Raw genomic sequence first — 25493 nt, 5'->3', positions numbered from 1 at the left:
CATAATATTGTGGTGCCAATACATTGTATTATTATGACAGAAAATGTACTGTAAAGGCCTTGAGAAAAATTGTGTCATCAATCAGCATTTCTGCTCAAACTTTAACAGGAACACAGTCCACTGACGATGACTTCTGAAAGCCGTATGACATGATCCAGAAATGCAACTGGCTTCTCTGGGCCAAAGCTAATTTAAAAGGGACATATGCAAAGTGGAAAACTTTAAAGAGAAGAGGACTCTCCTGCTTGTTATCAGCGCTTAGTTCAAAAGCTTGTATCTCTCTCTCTGTATCTGATGTTATAGGGGTGCATTAGTGCGTATGGAACTGGCGACTTGTAAATCTGGAAAGGCACCATCAATGCTGAAAAGGACTATACAACGGATGTAGCCTACCTATTCGGATGGCATGTTTTTCATGGAAGACCTTGGATATTTCAGAAAGACTATTTCAAACTGCACACTGCATCTATTACAACAGTGCAGCTCCATAGTAGAAGGTTGTAGGTGCTGGACTGACCTGCCAGTAGATCAGACCATTGACCAGTTGAGCTTTTGGTGCCTCATGAAACAAAATAATACAGAAAAAAAGACCCAGAACTATTGAGCAGCCAAAATCCTATATCAGACAATAATGGGACAGCATTCCTCTGCCAAAGGTCCAGCATCTGGTCTCATCAGTTCTGAGGTGTTTACTGCTACACATTGGTAAACAATGGTACCAACTTTGCATGATGCAAAGATGCGTTATTTCCATCAAATTCAAGATAAGCCAATGCTTTAAATAAATCAGTAAAATGTATCACTTCTGACATTTCTCAGGAGATTTACATCTCAACTTTCATGTTATTGGGGTCGTATGTTCTTGGTATTTTTGCTTAGTTTGCTTGACATGAGCATCTTAACAGCAGGAGCTAAAAATGAAGTCACCTTTCACAGTTCAATGCCAAAGTTTAATCTTGAGTAAACAGCAGGTCAAGAATGCATTGAACACATGAAATCTTGACCAACTTGTGAGCCCTACACATAAATGCTTAAATGTTGTGCAAATGAACCTCTAGAGATTAAATGAGAAACATGCCTGAGTGCATTCAATTTAAAGAGGTTGGAGGAGCATGGTAGATGGAAATAATAGCTGTTTTTTCTGAGAATGACATATATGCTGTGAGACTTCCTTTAGGCTTAATTCATTTTATGGTCAACAGCACCCACTAGTGGCTTCTTTCTGGAACTGTAAACTGTAAGCAATTAATGACATGACCATCCATGTTACAGAAAGGCAATAACAATTCAATTTTAATAATGAACAAGGTACAGCATTTGTAGTATAATGTTCCATTTTTGTGGTGAAGGACCTCTCATGCGATGACAATACTGTGGCATGCATATAGTGGAAAAGAGTTCTTAATTAAATGAAATCACTCCATAGAATGGAAAAATGTAAACAGTAGTCGTTAATTATGAAGCCTGGCCATTCTGATGTCACCGGGCAGGTTAACTCAAACAAACGGCAAGATTAAATACTGCAAGTATAAAAGATTTATCATGCGCTTCTTTTTAGCTTTTGTAGCTTGCACTGTCACTCACTCACAATCTCACGGTCCATCAGTTCATTTTCTGTTCATCAGGGAGGAAAAGTCACACCAAAGGGAATGCATCCGTCTCAGAACGTCAGCGAAAGGTATCCATCATTCAGGAAATGTGTGGAAACACCTCACGGTACAAAACAAACTGCAGCGTTTTCAATTTACACTGACTAAATCTTCGCTGGAGTTCAACATCCAAAACAAGTTTAGATTTACAGTCATCTAAAACCAAAGTGTCTATCTCATTAAACAGTGCTTGGAAAAAAAATGAACTAATGAATTAAAAAAAAATTTAACAAAGTCTAAATCAAACACTTACAGGACTCTGAACATAACCACTGAGCGTGCTCTCTGTACAATCTGACAGGGTGTACCGTTGCACCATAAAGACACATCATGTGCATAGTACAGGTCTTAAAAACAAAAATACAGCAGGTGCAGTGCAGAGTGACATGCAAATACAGTAAGGAGTACAAAAAAAGTCCAGTCCCTTTTTCATACATTCAGCAAACTAGTGCTGAACAAAATAGTACGTGGAAGCATTAGATGTTTTAATCAATGCCGTATCAGTAATCTACATTAATTTGAGACACATTCAGTGACTTAATCTACAGTGACAAGAAATACCCAAACTGGGTGAAAATATTCAATCTGGTGTTTTGAGACCTGAAATAAAACATGAGAACAAATCAAAACAAAAGGTATAAGTGGAATATTAGTCGAGCGGCTTGTACTTCTGAGCAAAGATGAGGATTTCAAGTTCGACACCTCAACAGATATGCATAGATTTGTAGAAAAGTCTGCAATAGCACTACGCTTCTGTCTCAAGCTAACGTCAGTAGCAGCTGCTCTAACAGCTCAACGATAAGTTTAGAATTTTGTTAAGTGACTTTACAAAATGCAAATTTTTTTTGGTGTCCTGAAATGTGCAGTTTCAAGATAATGCAAGAAACTCTGACAAGATGAAACAAGTAAAAAAGTTACAATTCTAACTGGAGGTTCTATCGTCATCATTTTCTCTGTTCAGTCTCCATACAGACATCAACTTTCAGGGTGTGTGTGTGTGCGTGTGTGTGTGCGTGTGTGTGTGAAACAACAACATCGCATTTGCCAAAACAGATTCAGCAAGTTTACATGATACTAGAAAGAAAACTCATTTTTGTGTTAATCCTACCAGAACTGAACTTTTAAAATGCATGTAGACATCTTAGTCTGACCAAATTCGTGCAAAATCTTGCTCAATTCGATTCTCAAACCAAGATAAAGCGGTTGGGGATTGGATCATTCCTGTATACATATGCTCCAACAGACTCAGATGGTAACTCGGCGCACCGCACATGCTCCAAAGTTTCAACCTTTTGCATCCTTTGCTGTCATTCTCAAATGATTCAGTTTCTTTGGTCAGATGGCTATATTTGTCAGGAATTACGTATCAAGTGACAGTTGCCTCGAGCATTTCCTGCTGACTGATTTACAGCTTTGACCAGAAACGAACATCCTCTAAACCTACAAAACAATTTTGCACCGATGTGCTCAACTGTTCCTGTGCATTTGGTAAGTCACTGTCTTTAATTAAATTTGCTGCAACTACAATAATTTTAAAATAGATAGAAAACCCATAAAAATCATAATCGCGCACTTAAAAAAGATTTTTAAAGCCCCAGAAGCACTAGTTTTACTGGAGAAGAAAAGCATAGGCCATCTAATGCAGTAATGACAAATGTGGTTGTTCACAAAGCACTATGCTGATCATTTTAAAGCTTTTATTTATTGTAATAAATAAGAAACTTAGGGGGTGTCAAACTAGGACATCTAAGTGTGTGAATCTTCATAAATAGCTTATACAGTGTTTGCACTGAGAAAATAAACGTGTGCATCGATGAAGTAAACACATTTCACGCCCCTGTTGTTAATTTTGGGCAAACTGTACATATACGTCACTCTAAAATATATTACAAAACTGGGCACTGTTACTCTGAAGCAGAGTGAACCAAACAGTCTTTGTGGAGAAAAATTCTCTACTGAAGAGAATTGATGGTGAAGACGACCATATCTCCCTTTCAACCACCACCTCTTCTCATGCTTTGTGTACCTGAAAGTATTGTCAAGTAAACATAAGAACAAACACAAGAGGCTAAACTATGATAAAACCCAAAACTGTACAGTTGAAGCCTGAGACGAAGCATGCTGGGACTATAAATGCATGCAGGATAGGAAAAGGTGGAAAGTGGGTTGGGGGAAAAGGCTGAAAGTTCAAGGTTCATGGGGATCGACCCCTGGAAGGTTCACATGACAATCACAATCCCACAAATCCAAAGTAAGCCGTACAAGAAGAGACAGGAGAACAAAAGTTAAGAAATGGTCGTCAAAAGTGCCTTAGATCATTAATTTCCTCACTTCTTTTAGCATCTTCCACACTTGTCCACCTCCCAAAATAACTTCTGTAGGTGTAGGCTGCCAGTTTAAAAACTGAGTAAAGGGCTGTCGTGCTGTGTGGTTTCAGGTGGGAAGATACCACCAGCGTGCATATTCAAGCGTCTGTGTCAGGAGAGAGCCTCATCCTCTCCCACATAGGGAAGGTCCATACTTTTTTGACCATCACCGCTCTCCTGTTTCCTGAAAAACACACCAGACACGCAGTATTAGTCGTGGCAATGCTGTCGGCCCACCCTGAATCCTATATCACTGAGCAGAGAAACAAATAAGATGCAGCTAAGCCCTGTTTGGGAAATAAATCAAAGCAACCATTTAACAGTTATACAATGCAAGGCAGAGAGCACTAAGAACCTCATTTCCACAGCAGACAGAGAAACAAATGTACAGGCATATCCTGTCATCAAATATGGAAAAAAGAGCCCCATGCAAACAGCGAGTAACAATTTATCAACACAAACAGATGCTCTTGGCTTATGATGTGCTGACAAAAATGATGATTTCATTCTTTCTTTATTTCTTATTTCGTTTGTTCTACAAGGGAGACTTTTTACTTTGCCATGTCATGTGGCAACACTTCATGTTACAATGCCAATCAACACAACACTAATGGCAGCAAATATCCCCTGTAATATAAGAAATAATACCAATTATTTACAAATGACTCTGTTTATTTGTTATCAATTGTTTGGCCTTCATACAAAGTAGCTTAAGTGAGTCAAATTTAGCTTTTACGATTTTAATGACCTCATTTTCCATAATTTGCTACTTGATTGAATGGGATCTTTTTCTGCGCTGCACAGCACATACTACACCAAAAGCACCCTCACACATTAAATTCGAAAAAAATTGTATTGCAGGTAGCCTAATATAAACAAAAGAGCAAAGCACAACATTCCAAACGATGCCTAGAAACGAGCACAGGCAAATGACCAAATTTGATGCACATGGGTATTTGACCATCACAGCTTTGTTGGGGAGAAAAAGCTAATATCATGCCAAGGATCGTTCAGCATCCTCTCTAGCACTTAAACCAGGCAAGGGTGGTCCTAACTTTATTTACCTTTTTTGGTTACAATGAATGTAGCAGTATCTCACATTGCCTGCTCTGCCTTTCCTGGGGGGCAGGAGAGGGGAAGAGAAATGATGACAGTCTACTGACAGTCTCTACAGACAAACTGCTTGACAAGCATTGTGGCGTGCTAATCCGATGTCATCAGAGCACGAAAGGCTCCGGCAGCTCTAAGAAAGAATATCGTGGCGATAGCACACTGCACACAGAATCCTATGTCTGTGAAAAATCCTTACGTGAGCTTCTGCCCTGGAGCGCACAAACTGCCGCGGTCCTCTTTCCGTCCCCAATCAAAGGGGTTTCCAAAAGAACGCTTCCTCAACATAGTTCTCACCAGGATCTGCAAAAAGAAGTGAACATTGGTACACAAGTCCAAAAATGATGTGAAGAAACGTAATGAAGAAAAACTACAGCTTTCAACATTCTATATCTTTTCTGATAACAATACAATACCAAAACGTCAACTATATATTTTTTTTAATTAGTTGCCATTGTCTGTTTTTCAATTAAAGACACACGATGCACCATAATTTGAAGGTCAAATTAATTCAACCTTTGTACATTTTAATTGCAGCTGCAATCACCAGTGATGCTATGTCTGCCCTTCTGTCTAAATTACTTAAAAGCTACAACATACATACAAGAAACAAGTTTATGCCAAAGTAGAGCCCTTTAAGTAAAAACCCTGACAAAGTCTAAAAGAGAGGGGCTGAGCCCCGCATCAGTGTGTGCTTACACATCGAGCCAGCTCAGAATAAGCTGAGTGACGGCAGAGTCGTTGCTGAGAGTTTCTGCGCTGTCAGTTTAACTTTACTCTTAAATTGTTTTCGCATCTGTTACTAACTCCCTTGCTGACTCAGAGGCTTATCAGTAGCTGATCAACCTCTACCCCCCCGTTCCGCCTCAGTTTCAGCTTAAAAGATGTCAAAACATGTGAAAAGGTTTGTAGTAACTATGCCGTGGGGCCGTGCAATGTGATAAAAAAAAAAAATAGATATCATCCAACATTAGCTTCTGATAGTGCATTCATTCTCAGGGAAACCTTTCACTGTGTCTGACGTGCATAAACTGAACCCCTTTTATGACCATTTATTTTAAGGTATCAGAGGAAAAAAAGTGAACTACATTTGGCCGATCATTCTTTGTGGAGAAACTCACCACTGTTGCCAGGCTAGGAATGTGTTTAACAGAATTCTCCACTTCCTCCTCAGTCACCTCAATCAGCATGCAACAATTGTCATCCTCGGGGGGAAGAGGCTCAGCACCGTGCCTTGTCACCCACGGGTGCTCCTGAACACAGGTTCACATAAAGTCTATTTCATTACATCTGTGTGAGCTAATCATGCAACAAATGGCTCATCATGCAATTATTATTAGATACAAGGATTATCTACACCTACATGTAAACTGCAGTTGACGAGACAAACAGGCATAAAGAACAAATCAAAAATGTTATGAGCAAAGGTGACTTTCATCTCTCAGAGTTGACATATTTTTCCTCGGACTAACTTCAACCTGAATCTCAACTGAGACATTATACTTTTTCTTTTTAAAATAAGTATTCATTCATCTGAGCTCGAGTAGCCTCACAGACACACATTATCACATTCATGAACACATCCTGCTTTGACGTCCGCAGTTTCACAAATAACTGTCAGGATTATTTATCAAAATAAAGAAATATGACAAATTAAAACAAACCGCTTAAAAATATAAAGATTCACATCATTTTGTTTTTTTAAATAAAAGATGTAAAACAATTGAATAACTTAACTGACAAAAAATGATGACATTTTGTACATAAGGAGGCATAGTTTTTCCATAGATGCTGTCATTATATTTAATCACATGTATCCTATTTTAACCTGATCGCGATCCAAGAATTGTATGGAGCCGTTCCACATTTTACTAAATGTCTTTGATTTTTCTCTGACCGCATAGTTTAGATTTTCATGTGCAAGTCAGGGCACCATTTCACAGTCCCAGCTTTAACTACCTTATCCACCTTAACCAAATAACTATCTTTGCTTGGAAACAGGCACATCTTCATTCGGGGATCAGCTTCGCAGCATGGTGAGAGATTAGCAGGATTTATAGCTGCCACACACTGGACTAGGTTCACCACATCCTTCCAGAACAAGAGAACCTTCGGATGTTATCACATAAGCAGAGTACCCCATGTTGTCTTTCCACTTCACACAGTTGTCAGGATTGTTAGGATCACACTAAGGCATCTTCACACCTGCCACATATATTCTTAATAGCAACTCATACTCTATCAGTTTCAGTGCTGTGTTTTCATGATCTACGTCTGTGCTTTTAAGCAATCATTTTCCCACTTTTTCCCTTCAATGTAGCTTCAGATAATCTCTTCAAACGCTGAGTTGCAAGGAAAAATGATCTTTTGACTTGACCGTAACATTACATATATCACTGACATCTGGCCTTGTGTAACCATGGAATTTACAGTGGTTTTCTCCACAGCTGACACCGAGGAATGCTCCTGGGATGTTATGAAGTTTCTTAACTGTATCTATTTATAGAAGTGGTTTTGAAGGATGTCATATCTTCAACCCAGCTGAACTGGTTGTTCCTTTTCCCTGTTTATATAATGCCGTTAATTATTCAAATCTTTGGCAGTCCTTGGTTTAAAATCCCCCATTTGCTCTACTAGCAGCATGACCACATAAAGAAAAAAATGGGACACTGTGGTACATTTACTAAACAGAGTCACAGAAAGCACATTTTCAACTAAACAAATTTTTGTGTTTAGTTTTTTCTCATTTCAGCAGGGTAAAAACACTCACCTGTTCAGATATTTATCGACTGTTCAATGAAAATAATAACTAATGACATTACTTGTCTCGTGTTCTGAGATCATTTACAGTGTTTACCTTTATCCGTGGCACTGATATCCTGGTCTCTGGATTCTTGTCCAGCATTTTTAACAACAAGTCTTTGAGATCATTTGATATGTCGGCACTGTTGAGACGGAAGAAAAACCAAACAGTTGCTTCAGTAAATGAGTGATGAAATGGGTATTAAATAAATTAGCAAAATACACTCTGAGGGAAAGCGAAACTTACCGCTCCGGTATCACAACAGGTTGTGTCTTGATTTTTTGATGAAGACTGAGAATACGCTCATCCATAAATGGACACTTTGAAAACAAGAAATGTGTTGGCTTTAAAAGAGGACTACCAGACCTGACATTTTCACACTTAGAACGATACTTTAGAACAATAAGCAGTATTCATTCATCTAATTTTGCAACAGCGCACACTCACCACTCCAAAGACGAAGCAATAAAGTGTTACTCCCATGGCCCAAACATCCAAAGCCTTTGGGAAACAAAAAGAAACATTTTTCATAAAATTGGTCTATGATAACTGACTGTAACACTAGACATGAAAATCTAAAATGGGTAAAAAGTGGGACAGTAATATCACAAAACAATTCAAAAACACAGGTTCTTGCATCCCTGAAAACCATCTCCAGATGGCAGTAGCTAGCTAAATGCTGCATCACCTTCCCAGAGAAATTCTTTCTGGTTTCAGAGAGTGCTTCAGGAGCAAGGAAAGCAGGTGTTCCCACTGTGCTGGTCAGGAGGGCGTCAGCTCCCTCAAACTGGTTACTAACTCCAAAGTCAGCGATCTTGATGTGTCCATCTTCTCCCACCAACAGGTTAGAAGGTTTAATGTCCCTGTGGATGATCCTCTGGTAATGTACTGTTAAAGAAAGCATCACTACATTAACAAGGTCCCTTCTGTAAAATTCTGCTCATGGAAATAGATATAATACTCTTTGTTTTCGTGTGTATATACAACCAGATGTGTGGTGTGAGAATAGCGTTAATAGCGTTTTCCTCCTCTGAGTTTTTAAATATCAGGTTCTGAACAAATCAGTTATTAGTTGGAGACATGAAGAGGAATTTCTGGCAGCGCCCTGAGGACAGTGAGATGGTTAAGCATCTTGCCAATTAGTCCCATAAACAAGAGGGCGAACACCAACAGTACTTGTGTAAGATATGAAAATGGACAAAAATGAAGTATGCCCATCAGTGTTTTTTTTGTGTTTTTTTTAACCAGACAACCCAGACTTTGACTGAATACAAGCATATATTTTTTTCTTTGCATAAGACTATTACAATCTTTTTTCGAATTACCCCCACAGGTGATGAATAAAGCGTTTTTCTATTTCTGGTCTATTACAATAATTCCTGGCCATTTCTTTTGTCCTTGATTCAGAGCCCTCCCTCTGCTGTCTCCTAGACGACACTTGTGCAAAATGTCCTCCTCTGTGCTGAAATGCATTAAGAGCCTCTGAGATGATGTGAAATGAGCCTTGTGGGTGGCTAAAGTCAACAGCTCAGCTGAAGGACTTGAGGGAAATGGCAGGAAAGAGCTTGGTAAAGTTGTAAGAGCTTGTTGTTTTTTACGCAATTATTTCTAATAAACTTTTATACCTACCTAGTTTAAAGAAAAAAAGATAGGAAATAAAAACAATGCCATCAGAGGAAACAAGGATAAAGAAACTAAGTGTACAAGGAGGACACAGAACACGAATAAACATCAGATTGGCTTTTACTGCAAGAGAGATCAGTGAAAAAAGGATGTAAGATGAATTAGCGTCCTTGTTGCTGTCGGTGAGTAATAAGTGATTAGCTCTTTGGTTCTGTTGTATTTGCTTTGCTTGGTTCTGTTGGTAAAGTTGCTGATGGGTGGGTTTATAATCCTAAAAAACAGTATGATCATGGGCAGTCCTTCATCTGCTGTGCATACAGACGAAGCGGAAGCTGTGATTGATTCCTATAAAACTGTTGCAACATATTTATATAGTCCAAACATTTACTACATGGCTCTGTGTGGCAGATAATACACAACAATACAACAGCAACAGTCTATCAAAATGACATCTCTGTCACATTGATTTCACTCATTCAAACCCTTCACAATGTGAATCAGAAAAAGCAAACTGTATTTAGGGAAAAAAAAAACAACACTTTTTTTTGTTAAGTTTGTATTTTTGTCACGGTATTCATTCCATATTTCATACTATATTAAAAAATGCAGTCTTACTCTTGTTGGGCCATGTAACATGACCTTGCATTGTTGCTTAAAACTGTGCATATTCTTTGTCAGCCTCTTTGGCATGACAACAAACTCATGTGTATGATTGTGTATGTGCAGAATTTCACAGAATTTTTGCTTTCACCAAAGCTACAAAGTTACACATCACAGCTGAAGAGGGAGCCCAAGAGCAAAAATGACTGCAAGATCACTTTAAATGTTTCATACCAGAGGTAAATTAACAACCTTCATCAACCCATTCTCAATTTATGCAATCAAATAACAGTAAAAGCTGGGTGTGAAAAATGTAGTGTTTTAAAGAGACTCACAATACTCGATTCCCCTGAGCAGATCCTGAAAGTAAAACCGGGCCTGGTCCTCGCTGAATGGTTTATCAGTCGGGACTTCCATTACAGCCCTGAATACACATGAAGGCACGTAAACAGGCAATTAGCAACCATAACTAATGAGATTGAGCTCATTCCAGTGCCAAAATCATGAAAATAAAAGAGGCTTAGCTTACCCTTGCTTAACCAGCTCAAACACTGTGCAAAAAAACATGGATGACATAAGTGAGGAAAGAATTTCAGTTACAAGCAAACTACAAAACAACATCCTTTAAGGGGAATGTTTTTTAATGGCCATCTTATATGCTTTCTTTGTGTGAGACTGACAGTATCATGTTTGTGTGTCATTTTACAGCTTGACTGCCTGTCCACAACGTACCCATGTACAGATGGTCCTCGCTGGGGTCGTCCAAAACCTGGCACCACATCGCAGAGGAACAGCAATGAGGTTAAATGCAAACAAACACACTCAGGCACACAACAGATTATCTTCTGTGATTGGTAAAACTAAATACACCTTCACAGAAACCTCTTATAACGCCATATGATTTTCTGTGATGTTAATAATGATGAAAAAGGGGAGCAAAGCAGTGTTTATGAGATACGACTGGGTTAAGGTTTAACACGGTTTGTCATTTGAGAATCCTCAAAACGCTTTCAGAAAGATTGAAAAATCTTTAATGGATCCAGTTTGAACCTTTATCCATCCTCTCCTCGGCCCACTGACAATAGAAGAGGTACAGACTGAGCCCAGTTTAAAAACTTGCATTCATTCATTCAAGAAATGCTTTACAAACTGATATTAAAGACATGTTTACAAATATCTTAGTTTAAACTTGATCAAAATATCCATCTCAATGTTTCAACATTACCCACCTCGACTAGTTTGACTACATTAGGATGGTCCAGCTTTTTAAGAATGGCAATCTCTTGATAAACTCGCTCCAGTGGCCCCTTCAGCTGAGCGGGACCCTCTGGGACTGCTCTGACTCCCCGAGGAGGCGGCCTCCCTGATGGAGGAGATAAAAACAACGGTGATTGGTAAGGGAGAGGAGGACGAAAAGAGAAACAGGGTGTGCTGAGATATTGGTGGGTAGCATTCATGTGCTACTGGTGCATTAGAGCCTTTGCTCTCCGCTATGCTGACCATCTGCCTCTGACTTACGTGGGAAACCTGCCTGCCTCATCAGCCTCTTCTTGGACAACACCTTCATCGCCTACACAAGAAAGAGAAATGGAAATGGTTTGAAAGGGGATGAGAGAAAATGGAGAGGGGAGGGAGTCCAGTGGGCAAGAGATCCGAAGACAAAATAAACATAGAGGCAAACAAAAAAGCGTTTCTTGTGTGACAGCACAGCCAATCATACACCTACAGATGACTATGCCAGCATCTATAAATGTCTCTCGTACCTTCAATTTTTCTTTCATGTTTGAGACAACTAACACTGGCAAATGTCATCAGCACAAGTGATCATAAAATCTAGCCTTATTGTACAAGGCATCTACTGAGGGATTGAATTTTAAATGTACATCAGAAATTACACACACTAAACAGGCCAAACAGGGTTTCTTCCACACTGTGAAGTTTGTTCATTTAGTGATTGCAGCTGCTAAATATTTTCATTTCTTTTAAAAACTTGCGACCTGAAGCAGGAAACAAGGAAAATCTCTGATTTAGAATAAAACAAAACATGAACGCTAACATTAACCTGCAAGCACAAGGTCAACCAATGCTCATCCAACAGTTACTAAAGCCGACAACCACGGAGTGAGAGTTTAACAGAGAAAGCAGCCACACTGTTAGGAGTTTTCATGACAACAATATAATCCTTAGATGTGACATGTGGGCTTTGTCACTTGGGAGAAATACTAAAATAATCCTCATGTCATTATCAGTCAATATCACGCAGCTTAATGAGAAGCGCTCCAATAATCACGAACAGCAAACAGAAAAGCTTGAGCTGATGGGTGTTTTACATTACGCTGTGAACTCAATTATCTGGAGCTATTTTCACAAGAGGAGCTTTCACATAAATTCACACCAATAAATGAGACAAGGGCGGCTGATTATCGGGCGGTTAGATTGTGAGTCTGGGGTGTGCGGCAAGTGTCAAGAGACAAGACAGTGTTAATAACTGGGGTCCTGTGCACATGAAAAACTCACATAGTACGTGTTGTCATCCTCATTGTAAGCCAGCTTGACAACACCATAGGAGCCCTAAGTAGAAGAGATCGGAAGCCAATGAGTGAAACGGAGCAAATAAATAAATGCAGAAAATCCCAACACGTCCAAAGCAAACATTTAAAATGCTGAGAAACAGACACACGAGCAAACACACAAACATTTACACACACGGGAAGTGAGTGGGCTGACAGTGTACGCTGAAAGTGCACCAGCTGCTTCAAAGTGAGAACAGAGAAATTCAAATCATCTCTCCCCCTTGCTTTCATTTTTTATTTCAGGCTAATTAAGGAAACTGGATCTAGTTTATGCTATCAGCCCCCCCTGTGCCCACACACAGGAAATTCAGGATAAGAAAGTAGTCCCAATTAGAAGCCTATGCAGACAAATTCATGCACACACAAAAAAAAAACAAAAAAAAACCCACAAACACACACACACACACACACACACACACACACACACACAGAGAGAGGGGGAGTGTTCCTGCTGGGGAAGCAGATTGCAGCTCGGAGAGGCAGCAGAGAGCTTGTCCTACAGCGCAAGAGGTGATCTGATAACAGGAGCCTCTGACAATCCTGAAAGGCTTTAATTGCCTCCACCGGCCTCAAAACCACACACAGTAGCATGCCTGTCTACTGCAAGTACAGAAATTCACAGACACTCACATTCTGCTTTATAAAACTAATAAAAAAACAAGTCTGCAACAGCATACACATACTCCAAGAAACATACACACATACACTTGTTTCCACTAAGCCTAGCACAACCCTTAGAGAGTGCTATTTATACCAGCCTCTCATCCATCTTCCAACTCTCTCATGGCCTGGTGGTTTACACAGAGTTTAGGAAATGAGGACAGCTGGGAGAGAGGATATCAGAGGCTGTTACTGCTTGTCCTTGATGATGTGCGCCACTTGACAGACATGCAGTTGGTGGAGAGGAGAAGAAAATGGAAGAGTCAGTGAAATGGAGCAATCAGTGAGTTGTCCCTGATGGTACCTTTCCAATCTCATCTTTCAGTTTGTACTGGTTGAGCTGAACACAATCCTTGAGGAGAGACAGAGAAAAGCAGAAAGAAAGGAGGAGAAAATGGTTACAGTTACATGCCGTGGGTACTTTGCATCCTGGGTGTTCTAAATAGTTCTGCTTTTACCTTGAAATTCCCCAAAAAAGTCATGTGCTCTGAATTTCCCTACAATATATATTTTTTTAAATTGTGTGTGTGTGAAGTCTCTTAGTCAAGATACGTTTTCAGTTCTTCTTAGGCAGGACGTGTGTCTGTAACATATTTCACATTCCTTATAAGGAAGTAGGAATATGAGTAGGAGTATTTTGATTTGCTGCCAGCTATCAAAACATCCATGGACATCAAAGCCTAATACCACAAAATAATTAAACAATTAAACAATTAAAATTAAAGTGAACTTGACATGGGTGAAATGAGTGGATTACAGTTGGATTATGATACAAATGCTTATCTTAACAAATGTGTTTCGAACTGTACAACAGATACCAGCTAATAGATGTGTTGTGGAAGCGGCTTCCGCCTTGGTGGTCAAGAGCAGCTGAAGGCTCTGGAGCCGAAGACAGATGCTACTGTGCCTACATCTACGTCCTAACAGGCCTTAACACGGCTAATATCTACATTCACTGAGACTATCAAACTTACCTTTGCATCCACAAAGCCTGGTCTTTACCAGTGAACTGCTGCTTTCAAGACAAATGCACATGTAGTTCTGCTTACTTTGAGTCAACTTTGATATTAGGATACACACACACAGATGTTAAAGAGGAGCACCTCAGAGCCTGGCTCTTTGTCAGCATCAGTTAATCCTTTCATGCATGATGCCTTATGTAATCTGCATGTCTTCAAGGAAAACAGTGAGCTATATGGTCCAGAGATCAAAAATGATATCATCGCTATCACTCTTGCAATGCTCATGACCTTTAATTAGGCCATTTCCTGTCATTTCTAGATTATTTGGTCAGTGACAAACTAAGTTAACTAAAATAGTGTGGCTGTGCAGAGTGCATAAATTATACATTATCAATATATATATATATATCAATTGGTGTGGCTAATGTAACTTCTCAATTAAACATTTTGGAAGCAAATAAATAAGGTTAAAAAATGGTTTTATGTGTTATCAAAAGGGACCATTACAGCCTTAAGGCTTTACCATACCTGGAGATCTGTGATGGAGACACTGTGGGATTCCACAGTGGGGCGGCGGGGCAGGCGTGGGGAAGAGTGGGGTGATGTGATTGGGGAGTAAGGCAGTGATGGGTAGATATAGCGCCCGTTGAGTCCAGGGGAGCTGCAGGGGGACGTTGCAGTGTGCGAGCGCTCCTGCAGAGAGAGCTTCCGGTCAGACAGGCTCAACCTGCCCCTATGCTCGTGGCTTTGGGGCAGCAGAGCCTCTGGCCGACCGACTGTGTGGGACAGCAGGTCAAAGGATGGAGTCCGGAGAGGTGCTGCTGCCGTGGAGGAAGCTGGCTCAGGCGTCTCCGAACTGTCCATGTCTTCGACCTGATGTGGAACATTTAATTGAGTTTTATTTCACTTCATTGTGGAAATTTATTTAGTCAATATGTCGTCACCCGTAGTAACTTTTAACGAGATGCTGCAGTTTGTGTTCCTTTTCCAGTGAACGTTTTACACTAAAATTGAATGCAATACTGTCATTTATTACAATTTCCCTCATTCTGTTTCCGTGTTTATAAGAGACATAAAATCATAGCAACACCTGTACAATACAGTACGACATAGCTTCCAGTTACACTAGTGTTCCTGAGCTGTTACTAAATACAAATGTTTCCATAGTAAATCATGGAGATGTTATCAATCTTACTTTGTACATTTCATTCAGTAGACACCAAATTAGGCTCCATTTCATGTACGCACTATAGAGTTAGCCAATATGTTTCATCTTACCTCCTCCTCCTCCCCGGCCTCCCCGGCTGGTCTGCTGGGTTCGTACTCCGTGACCACGATAAGGGACTCCATGGGGTCTGGGGAGGGTGTCTCAGAGTGGGTGTTCAAAGGTGGAGCAGGACAGCTGCACAGCAGATCAGGCAGAGGTTGTGAGGGATGCACTGGGGGTGCATGACTGCCGCAGGATGCTGGGGGCTCAGCAGAAGTCCAAGGGGTTACATGACAAGGAAACATGATGCCTCTTCACAAGGAATGCCAACCACTGCTCCATCAGATGGGAACTTCAGAGGGAATTGTGCCTGAGGTACGACAGCAAATTGAAGATCAACAAAATGCACGGTGGAAAAAACATGATTTTATAGAAACACTGTCCTTCTTGAAGACAGATAAAGGGGTTGCTGTCTGTAATTGCAGCATTTCATACAGCAACGGCAAACCTCCAAACAACCGTGTAGGAGGGCTCTGCATCATCAGATTTTATGTGACAAGAGTCCAAATGTGTGACTACCACAGACTTTGACTCAGAGAACAAAGAACAGGAGGATAACAGCAATTAGAAGTGATCACTACATTTTTGTAAGACTGTACACCTACACGCTGTCAGTGGCTGGTGTTTGCACATCCTCTGCCCCAAGGCTGCAGACCAAAAACATCCTGAACAAACAGAGGGCTGTGTCTCTGTGGAAAAACACACCAATACACTCTTCAAGCAGGTCTTAAGACGTGACTAAGGGGGATTGCTTTAGTATTTGCCATTTTTAAAGGAATATTCTGGTTGGTGTGCTGTTAAATGATGGTACCCTAAAAAGTGTGTTCTTCTTCTTTCTTACTTGAATTCTTTTATAATGAGAGTAACAGCAAGCCTCTGATTTATTCTGACAGGACAGCCGCCATCAATGAGCGATACTCAGAGCCAGCCTCTCCTTTTAAGGGCACATCCCTTTCACATGTTCCACTCTCTCTGAATGCAAACATGTCAGTTATTGAGCTGGCCATTACAAATATTGTACATGATTCATGCTTAACTGGTAGGAAACACATATTAATCTAAGCTTAGACTCACTATCTTGTCCAAATCCTAATCACGTGCAGCTTTCGCACAGATTTTTGCTTCCTCTGGATCTTCAAATCAGTCAGATTTAAGGAGCTCTTCTTTGGCTTGAATGTAACTTCTATTCTTTACATGACTTTGTACAAAAGGCATTTCAATAAATATAATGGCAAACTAATATACACCATAGCATGGCCAAGCTGTAAACCTGGGAAAAGACCGACATGTGCTGACAGTGTTTACAAACAACGTCACCAAACATCAACTAAAAGGACGCAAACCAGCAGCACTTTCCTGTTACAACTGACATTCTACGCCACACACATCCTGGCCACAAAAACATGCAGATAGGGATACACATTAGTCTTGTGCCCTGATTTTCTGCTAGAAAAGCCCCGTAGGGATAGAACCAGAGACCCAATTTAACGAATAACAACCCCTTTCTTTCTTCAATACTAGCGTTAAACTCAGCACCAAAATGGTACTGAGCAAGGACTTATCAAACGGCTTATATCATTTATTCAGGAAGAATCAATCTGGATAAACAATAACTTGGTCCATCTGAACTATGAACCCTTTACCGTCTCTGTGGCTTGTGAATTTCTCTTTGCTTTCTAAGTGTGACCGTGCTCAAAGCAACTGTAAAGTGGGAGACGAGTTAACAACAAAGAGAGACCTAAACGATAACATAACCTCCTTGCCAGACGTTATGAATACAGAATCATTTTAGACCGACATCAAATCTGTGACTGTTTTGTATGTAATAGAGCAGTAGTAATATGTACATAAGAAGTTTAATAGCATACAAACCCGGATACAAACTGGCTCGTGGGTATTGTGGAAATGTGTGGAAAATACAATCAGAGATGCTATTCACTAGCACTCAAACATAAGCAGACAAAGCTCTTTCCATATGACACCTCCACGGAGCCTCGACTTTTCCCACACATTCTGCTAAGTGCTAATTAATTCATGCAAACACGTCTAGTATCACAAATTTCAGCTCTGGTAAGTAGATTCAGAGTTATGCATCTATAAAAGCAACGCTTAAGAAAGCTTTTTGAATTCAGCCACACAACGTGAATAATCATCATCTGCATCTAACTAAAACTAAAACCCCCCCCATGCACGATTTCAGCCATGTCATTTCCAATTCTGAGCCCACTAAACGTCTTACCTGCTCGTTACCTAAAGGATGAAGAGAAGGAAAGAGCAGAAAGGGAGAGAAAAAGAAAGAAAAAAGATTTGAGACAGCTCGCCACGTTAGTGTGAGGGATCTGTGAAAAACTCACAGATGCGGAAAAACAAAAGAAAGCCAAAAGGTATACTAGACGGTGGGTGCTCGAGGCAAGTGTAGAATATGTGGGAAGAGACACCCACTCCAGATGGCCTCTCCAGCTTATATATAGTGCTGTAAACTAACAGAAAGACGAATAACAGTTCCCATGTACAGCAGCTTATCTCTTGTGCGTTGCCTACCTCTCTTCAACTTTATCCATACTTGTCAGAACTTCATTATAGAACCTCTATTTTTTGAGACATTACGTCTTAATTACAATCCTTTATTCACCTTAGCTTCTCCTACACTACCCCACATTAACAGCACGGTCTGAGTGTTGTTCATCTCTGGCAGAGACCACATATTCCGCCCTCTATGACCTCTTAGTTTCCCCCACTAGTCTCAAAAGCAGACACTGAGCCGAGAATGAAGCTCTTGAAACAATCTGTGCCACCAAATTAACAAAGCGTTCCCTGATTAGAGCCTCAGTGGTGCAGACAGCAATACGTTTGTGAGACTGGGTGACAGTCGCAGCTACAGTGGGCTTTTTATATCTTGAGAGAAGAGGCTACTTACCATGCTTGACCTACTTTGATAAATTGGGAAGGAACATATCAAATCCTGTTTGCCATTCACACGACAGGGTTTTTGTGCAGTTTAAAAAATTGCTCATGCTGTCTCATTCCCTGCCCTGCAGGTTTTGGACATTGAGTGTCAGTCAGTCAGATAGCAGCTCATTGTTTGGTTGCTGGTTTCAACAGCCATTATTTGAGAAGGGAGCCTCTGAGACTAAAAACTAGAGGCAGTCTGGCACTCATCCCACCTCTTTACTTTCAGGATAATAAAATCCCATTTGTGTATGACTTATCTTTGACAAAACTAACACAGGAGTCATGCTTACAGGTGCAATTTACCTCACCCCTTACTCCAAAATAAGGTAGATATAGACCCAAGCTCAACTCCAGGCTGGGGCCATTCTGTGTGGAGTTTGCATGTTCTCCCCATGTATGCATGGGTTCTCTTCGGGTACTCCGGCTTCCTCTCACTGTCCAAACATATGCATGTTAGGTTAATTGGTGTCTCTAAAATTGTCCTTAGGAATGAGTGTGAGCGTGTGTGTGGTTGTTTGTCTGGTTTGTCTCTGTGTGGCCCTGTGATGGACTGGCGACCTGTCCAGGGTGTACCCCACCTCTCGCCCGATGACCGCTGGGATAGGCTCCAGCCCCCCCGCGACCCGACCAATGGATTCAGCGGGTATAGAAAATGGATGGATGGATAGACCCAAGCTGAAAATGATCCAACAACTCAGCAAAACAGAGGAAATATCTAATTCAGATGCACCACAGCTTGAGTTAACCTAACACTAAAGATAAGGAATATCGAGACAAAGATACTGGCCATTATAAATAACTGAAATGCTGGCTGGAACCTTTAACTTCCCTGATCCCTGGTGATCACAGCAGCATCATGAAGAACAAAGGCTTAGATGTGAGCCTTGTAAAACACCAACAGATGCTGCCCAGCTCCAGATGCTCCACTGCGCCTCTCATTACAAACGTCACATGATCTGACCTTCACAATCTGGGCAGGAAGGGAGGGAAGGAGAGGACTTATCACAGCCTGTGGGGGGTCAAGACACGGGCGGCACAGACACGGTCCTACAGACATACCAGTACAACACAGGGCCATCTGGAGCAGAGGCGGATCCCCGGCTCCACTAAAAGATCAACAGGGCAACACTGTCGGTGTTCCTGTCAAGCTCCTGTAAACGGAGGGATGGGTGTCCTCGATCAACTAAACCGGAGTGTCATCAGATGAGCCCAGCTGAATGTCACTGAAAATCTAGAAGAAGTTACAGCATCCCTCACCTCAATAAACGGGATAAATATATAGTCATTTCTGTTAAACAATCACAACAATAACTAACTTTGTCTGCACAGTGTTTGCCAAAACCAAGTTAGAAGCTTTGTTAAATAATAAGCCTTTATCTTTTTTTTATCGTTTCAGCTCTTGGCGACTTCTTTTCTCATAACTTTAAACTGGCAAACTGAGCTGAGCCAGTACCAGCGGCAGTGAGTCACTACCCATGGTAACCAAGTTATGCAATTAAATGACAAAATAAAAGCTATAGCCAACGATTACTGAGAATAAAGAAGATACAATTAATTATATTAGTGCAGTATCATGGAGGGTAAGATGTTTACAAGAATCTATTTCTATATCTAGATCAGAAATTGTGTATAAAGCTCTTAACATACAGACTGTATTCTAGAGAGGCTCTAGTCAGATTACTGAGCAAACACTTTAGCTGTATCTGTTCAAGACATTTGCCAGAGAGTGAACTGAAAGCTTCATTTTTGACAGTACAACTAATAATCGACAACCCAAGACATTTTAGAGTAACCTCTCAGAAACTGGTTCAGAAGCATGTGTGATACCAGCTCTCAAAATGAAAAGCGGCACGAGAATATTCAGCGTTAAAAGGGGGACTTTTAAACATGCAGTCTGTCATAGCAAGCACATCACTGTATTCATGGTGTGTAGTCGTTCATTTTCTGATTTTAATCTCCTGCATTTAACGCGTTGGTTTCCATTAAAATACAGGAACAATAAGTAACATCAGGGGGCGTCTATAGGAGGAGGATGGTCTTTGGTAAGAATGACAGGTTTGGATTAAGTAATGTTACATAATGACAATGGAGACCGATGTATTTACATTGGGTTCTTGAGCAGCGTTACTTTGAGCAAACATTAACACCAACACATCGAGACTCGTTGCCTCTGCCATTTAGCTTTAGCTTTTCTGGTACAGTAATAGCTTCCTCCCCACTCAAACCACTACATTAACCTCTCAAAACGCTTGCGCCTTTCATATTAACGCCGTCACCAAGTCAACTTGAGTGTTGATGTCGTCTGAAGTCCCACCAAGCTAACTCAGCCCTGAGCTTCAAAGTCAAGCAGCTCAGCTAACGTTAGCAGCTGCCTCATCTGTCAAGATACAGATGTTGGAAATGACAGCGTCATGGATGCCAGTGCGACTCTAACCCTCCCAACAGCCTGCAGCGGAACCGAGTCAAATATCAAAACACAAATTCTGATGTTTTACGACTTACCTTCACGTGTTACTTGGGCTTAGAAGTCATAAAAACAAAGCTCCTTCTCCCGCTGAGGTGCAAGCGGCGTCCGTCAGCTAGCTTGCTCTTTGAGAAACGGAGACTGTAGCAGACTGACAACCGATGCTGTGATGAACCAATGGGCACACCACGCAGGTTCCGTGCTTCACATATAGGAAGTGTTGAGAGCAGACATTTAACATGCTCCGCTTAACGATTTGGTCACACAAATATCTTACACCCGTGAAGTCTGCTGCCTATTGTTCCCCTCTTTGCTTTTCTCACTTCAACAAACCACCTCATGGTTCTTTATTGCTGCTACTGTATTCACATTTCATGGGCAAGACACTCCCCTTGTGGCGTACAGGAGAATTGCACAACAGAGAAATTAAAACAGCTGTCGATTTTGCCATTTAGTTCAAACTCTTAACATTGTGGTCAAGTCCACACAGGATAATATAATTTTACACAGATTAAGTTTTATTTTTCCTAAAGCAGGATACACTCATGTCACCGGCCCCCTCCCACCCACATGAATATGGTAAATCTGGCCTTCGTGATAAGGGATAAAGAAGCAATACCTAACAATAAGTTGAGTCAAAGAGAGAACAGTAAACCTCGAAAAGAAACAAGTTTATTTTCATAAAAATAATGAAATCAAAAACACAAGATTGCAAAGAATAATCGTGTTACTTAAATCCAAAGATGACAAAATTATAAAACAAGTATAAACAGAAAGTTATCGCCTCTTCTGGAAGATGTTGCCTCTTCCAATTCCGCCACGGCCTCGACCTCTTGCAGCCACTGCAGAAAACACAAAAGACAGCCCATTTAAATATTGAATTCTGAGACAGGAGTCTCTTTCTGTGCAAAGTTATCCCCATTTATTTCACAAATCATATAAAACAGTCAGAACAATCAGAACAATGAAAAAAAGATCAGAATTCCCAGTAAGAAAGTGATTAAATGCCATCAATATCATCAGTCTACAGCTGCAAAGGATATGAATGATGTTGCCAAAACACAAAGTACCGTTTTGATATCTGGGGAGACTTAAATTTAAAAACTTCCCACTGACCTTGGGCTTTAAGAATAGCCGCCTTGCCCCTTCCTGCACCAGATCCCTGGTTCTTGTTCTTCATACTCTTTAACATGGGGGCATTTTTTAACATATCGGGTAAGATCAGGAAACGAATCTTGCTGCCACGGATGTAGACTTGCTCCAACTGTGCGACCCGGCCATCACGATAAGTCACTGTGATATTAGACATCTGTGGGAGGAAAAGAAAAAATAATAATTATTATCCTACATCCAAACAAAATATAAAACCACTGGCTGACAGATCAGCTTTTAAAGTTTTGATGTATACATTGTTAATGACAGTTAGGTAATTTGCACAAATCAACTACAAAAGATATCTGAACTCAATGCAAATTATCTGTAAGCAGACTGGCCTGTAACCTGCTTTCCACGTTAATACAATTGTCAAGGTCAAAAACAGCGTCCCACTACTCAACAACTATTACAGACAAGCTGTCTGTATGTGTGTGAGATAAGATGCTTAGAGACCTCGATAACCACAGTTAAAAAAAAAAAAAAAATTAAAAAAATATTACATCTACTCATAATATTTTTTTAATTTTTGAACTATTCAGCAGCCGAGGGGAGATAACGTATAAACATCTTTTGATTGACAATAAGGCAAAATCCAGTTAGCAATTACTGTAGATCTATCGTCCTGTTTTTTTTTTTAACGTTTCTGTATGGATGTAAATCTTTTATCAACGGTGGAGTTCGTATGAGATTTTTTTTCCTGAGACAGAATAGTGAAAACCCCCGTTTATAAAACAAATATCCATGTTCTTGTGTACTTCGCCATAGTCCCTGTGAGGCCGGTTCAACTTTAGCCCAGCTTCAGTCTTTGGTAATCCAGAGGGGTAAAAAAAAAAAAAAATTGTTTGTCTGGAAATATTGACTTCAATAAGTGGACCACGCTTTTCTAAGTACACCTATGATAGCTCAATTTCAAAGGGATAAAAGCATGAGAATAATAATGTCAACATTGACCAAAATAACTCTTTAATGATTGAGCAGTCCTATTGGTAAAGTGTGCTATTGAGAATGGTAGAGCCTAGAGGGAACTTCAGAACCTACTGCCTGCATTTCAAAGATACTTTCAGCATGCAGTGTTACAGGACCAGGCATAGAGCTCTTGTCATCGCCACAACACAGGATGCCGTCACCAGCGTGTTACGTGCTGCGCTCTCTTTCAGTCACCCCACAAAACTATGAGTTACTCTTTAAAAGAAAAAAGATTGAAAAAGCGCTCCTGGAATTCCACATTTCTAACAATAGCAAGAAGAGACAGTCACATCATCACAAAATACTGTTAAGAAAGCAACTACTTTTTATGCCTTGTTCTCTGTGTGGCCCAACGTGTGCAGTGAAATTAAGTCTGTAATCAAACATCGTTCACAGATAGAGTTAAGTGAACTTAACACGATGGACTTGTGAATTTAATTGTCAGCTAAACTAATAAGTCAACCAATAACTTTAATCAACATGTAATACAATAAATTTTTTCATCCTAACTGCATCACTGTTAAATGTTTTGCTTTTGTACAGACAATGCCATCTTATTTTTAAGAAGGGGTGAATTTGGTTCCTTTTTCTTTTTAAAGCACTCAAACTAAAATAATTTATTTTTCTTGAATTTCTACTTTGCTCTGCAAGATTTCTAAACTTGTGTTGTATAGTGTTGCTTTATCAAATGCAACTAAATAAAAATAAATGTTCTCGATAACTCAGAGGCATTGACGGGCTCACAAGCAAAGCACTAAAGACGACCAAATAACTGAAGTTGGAAAATAATTTTCAAGGCACTTTAATTGTGTATACTGTGTAGATCTAGATATACTTTCAACTCAAGTTTTTCCCTAGATTTTATATATTTTTTTTCTCATTTATGGTAATTTAGGAAATTGCATGATTTGTGTTAAAGTAATTGAGAGGTTCCAAGCACAAAACAAACAAAAACTAAGAGAGAAAGAAAACTATAACATATTGTAAGTGCGTGGAAATTAGCTCAATTAAATATGAGCTTTATCTTTGTGTTTTTATTGTAAGAACCCAACCTGGCAGTTCATGTTGTCCTCGGCTTCGATCAGCTTGCCCCTGTACACCTCTCCAGTGTTGGTCTCACAGGTCACAATGTGTCCCTCTGCTTCATGCAGGACCTTGATTGGTACGCCGATTGACATGTTTCTATGATCTTCCTAAAACACAACGTGATATTAAGATATGTTATAATGCTCAAACTTACAATAGCCCTGCAACACACACACACAAAAAAAGTTTCTATAAAAAAATTTCAGTAACCACTTGGTCATCCAACAACATTTGAGATTCTTCATATTTACATATCTAGCAAGTTTATCAAAGCAATAATTATTTTTTCTTAGCTTTTCATTACTTTAGCTCCGTTATCACATACTACTCCTTGAAAGACTGCAGTGAGAGAAGACATTACTCACTAGTTTTAACTAAGACACAGTCAGAGCTAAACATTTTGATGCTAACCTAGCAAACTGTTAACGGCTAGATAAGTTAGCAGTATTTGCTAGCTAGGCTAAAACGCACTGCTACTTAAACACTCAAGCAGTTACATAACATACAACCGTATCTTACAGGATATGCAACAAACTAAACCCTTAAATAGTGTGAATGTGCATTCTTAGCATTAAATTCCAACTATTCAATAAACTAAGTGCTGGGTTCGGAAAAGTACGCGGAGCCATGTTGTTGAATGAAGGAATTAGCCTTAAAATACATCACAGCCACAAACCAATGTAAATAATAGAACAAGTTACACCACCATTACCTCCCAGTAGTTCAGATTTTCTTTTCTTTTTTACCTCAACTGGATCTTGAAAGCAGTTTTCTTTGTGATTGTTTCTTCTTGCGCTAACCCACAACGTGCACTTGCCGTTTTCGCGTCCCTTTTTAAGCCTTTTTTTTCCACCTACCCACAATGCAACCGTAGGTCAACTGAGTGTTTCCGGCATTGTTTCCGGTGGTGTGATCCGCAAAGCATTGTGGGATATGTATTTTGAGATGAGGCGTTTGCGATGATTTCTACGTTGTTTTATTACACAAATTATTGTATAATCAACAATGGGCTATAGCTAACTCGGCTATAAATGTGGAATTTTGTTGGGATAGGGTTAAGAAATGCTTTATCGACCACAATTGTTCGCTGTTCATCTGGTGATCATCAGAACCGAACGTCTTGACCTGATACCTGAATATCATGGTCACAGATCATTAACTTCAACTGATCTTCATATGTTTACATTTGAGAAGTTTCATCATTCGTTGACTATAATATCTCCATTGCTGAAGTAGGGTTTGCATCTAGTTTTGGGA

At 40.0% G+C, this 25493-nt stretch overlaps 2 protein-coding genes across 6 annotated transcripts; both read right to left on the bottom strand.

Annotated features, from left to right (window-relative positions):
* Positions 1–1266: 1266 nt before the first annotated feature.
* On the bottom strand, positions 1267–21385 carry camkk2 (calcium/calmodulin-dependent protein kinase kinase 2). 4 transcript variants are annotated; one of them, XM_075455402.1, is made up of 19 exons: positions 21068–21385; positions 16219–16302; positions 15625–15923; positions 14875–15219; positions 13689–13736; positions 12669–12722; positions 11670–11721; positions 11381–11514; positions 10884–10920; positions 10681–10702; positions 10487–10575; positions 8617–8816; positions 8376–8429; positions 8175–8248; positions 7983–8070; positions 6247–6378; positions 5325–5428; positions 5080–5133; positions 1267–4199 (listed from the first exon to the last, which is right to left on the bottom strand). In XM_075455402.1, the coding sequence occupies exons 3-19, from the start codon at positions 15856–15858 to the stop codon at positions 4127–4129; spliced, it is 1794 nt and encodes a 597-aa protein (XP_075311517.1). In that variant the 5' UTR covers positions 15859–15923; positions 16219–16302; positions 21068–21385; the 3' UTR covers positions 1267–4126. The 4 variants fall into 4 exon arrangements, with proteins under 4 accessions (XP_075311517.1, XP_075311515.1, XP_075311516.1 ...); XM_075455400.1 differs by lacking the exon at positions 16219–16302; XM_075455401.1 differs by lacking the exons at positions 16219–16302; positions 21068–21385 and adding an exon at positions 17853–18076.
* A 298-nt stretch (positions 21386–21683) lies between these two features.
* snrpd3l (small nuclear ribonucleoprotein D3 polypeptide, like) lies at positions 21684–25111 on the bottom strand. Of its 2 annotated transcripts, none has more exons than XM_075455372.1 (4): positions 24949–25111; positions 24203–24343; positions 22146–22338; positions 21684–21871 (listed from the first exon to the last, which is right to left on the bottom strand). In XM_075455372.1, exons 2-4 carry the CDS (start codon positions 24326–24328, stop codon positions 21807–21809), a joined length of 384 nt encoding a protein of 127 aa, XP_075311487.1. In that variant the 5' UTR covers positions 24329–24343; positions 24949–25111; the 3' UTR covers positions 21684–21806. The 2 variants fall into 2 exon arrangements, with proteins under 2 accessions (XP_075311487.1, XP_075311486.1); XM_075455371.1 differs by having other exon boundaries at positions 24983–25111.
* Between the last annotated feature and the right edge of the window lie 382 nt (positions 25112–25493).

Source organism: Odontesthes bonariensis, chromosome 22 (genome assembly GCF_027942865.1).
Source record: "Odontesthes bonariensis isolate fOdoBon6 chromosome 22, fOdoBon6.hap1, whole genome shotgun sequence".
In the NCBI taxonomy this organism is placed as follows: Eukaryota; Metazoa; Chordata; class Actinopteri; order Atheriniformes; family Atherinopsidae; genus Odontesthes; species Odontesthes bonariensis.
This window is presented reverse-complemented; position numbering and strand designations above follow the sequence as displayed.

What these genes read in the sequence shown, in the direction of transcription:
- snrpd3l (XM_075455372.1), bottom strand. Translation starts at nt 24,328, where the DNA reads ATGTCAATCGGCGTACCAATCAAGGTCCTGCATGAAGCAGAGGGACAC. An exon ending in AGGACAACATGAACTGCCAG is followed by an intron (nt 22,339 to 24,202) that starts GTTGGGTTCTTA and finishes TTCCTCCCACAG; the next exon opens with ATGTCTAATATCACAGTGAC. An exon ending in GGCTATTCTTAAAGCCCAAG is followed by an intron (nt 21,872 to 22,145) that starts GTCAGTGGGAAG and finishes TGTTTTCTGCAG; the next exon opens with TGGCTGCAAGAGGTCGAGGC.
- camkk2 (XM_075455402.1), bottom strand. Translation starts at nt 15,858, where the DNA reads ATGTTTCCTTGTCATGTAACCCCTTGGACTTCTGCTGAGCCCCCAGCA. An exon ending in GAGGCAGGCAGGTTTCCCAC is followed by an intron (nt 11,515 to 11,669) that starts GTAAGTCAGAGG and finishes CTCCTCCATCAG; the next exon opens with GGAGGCCGCCTCCTCGGGGA. An exon ending in CGAGGACCATCTGTACATGG is followed by an intron (nt 10,703 to 10,883) that starts GTACGTTGTGGA and finishes TTTTTTGCACAG; the next exon opens with TGTTTGAGCTGGTTAAGCAA.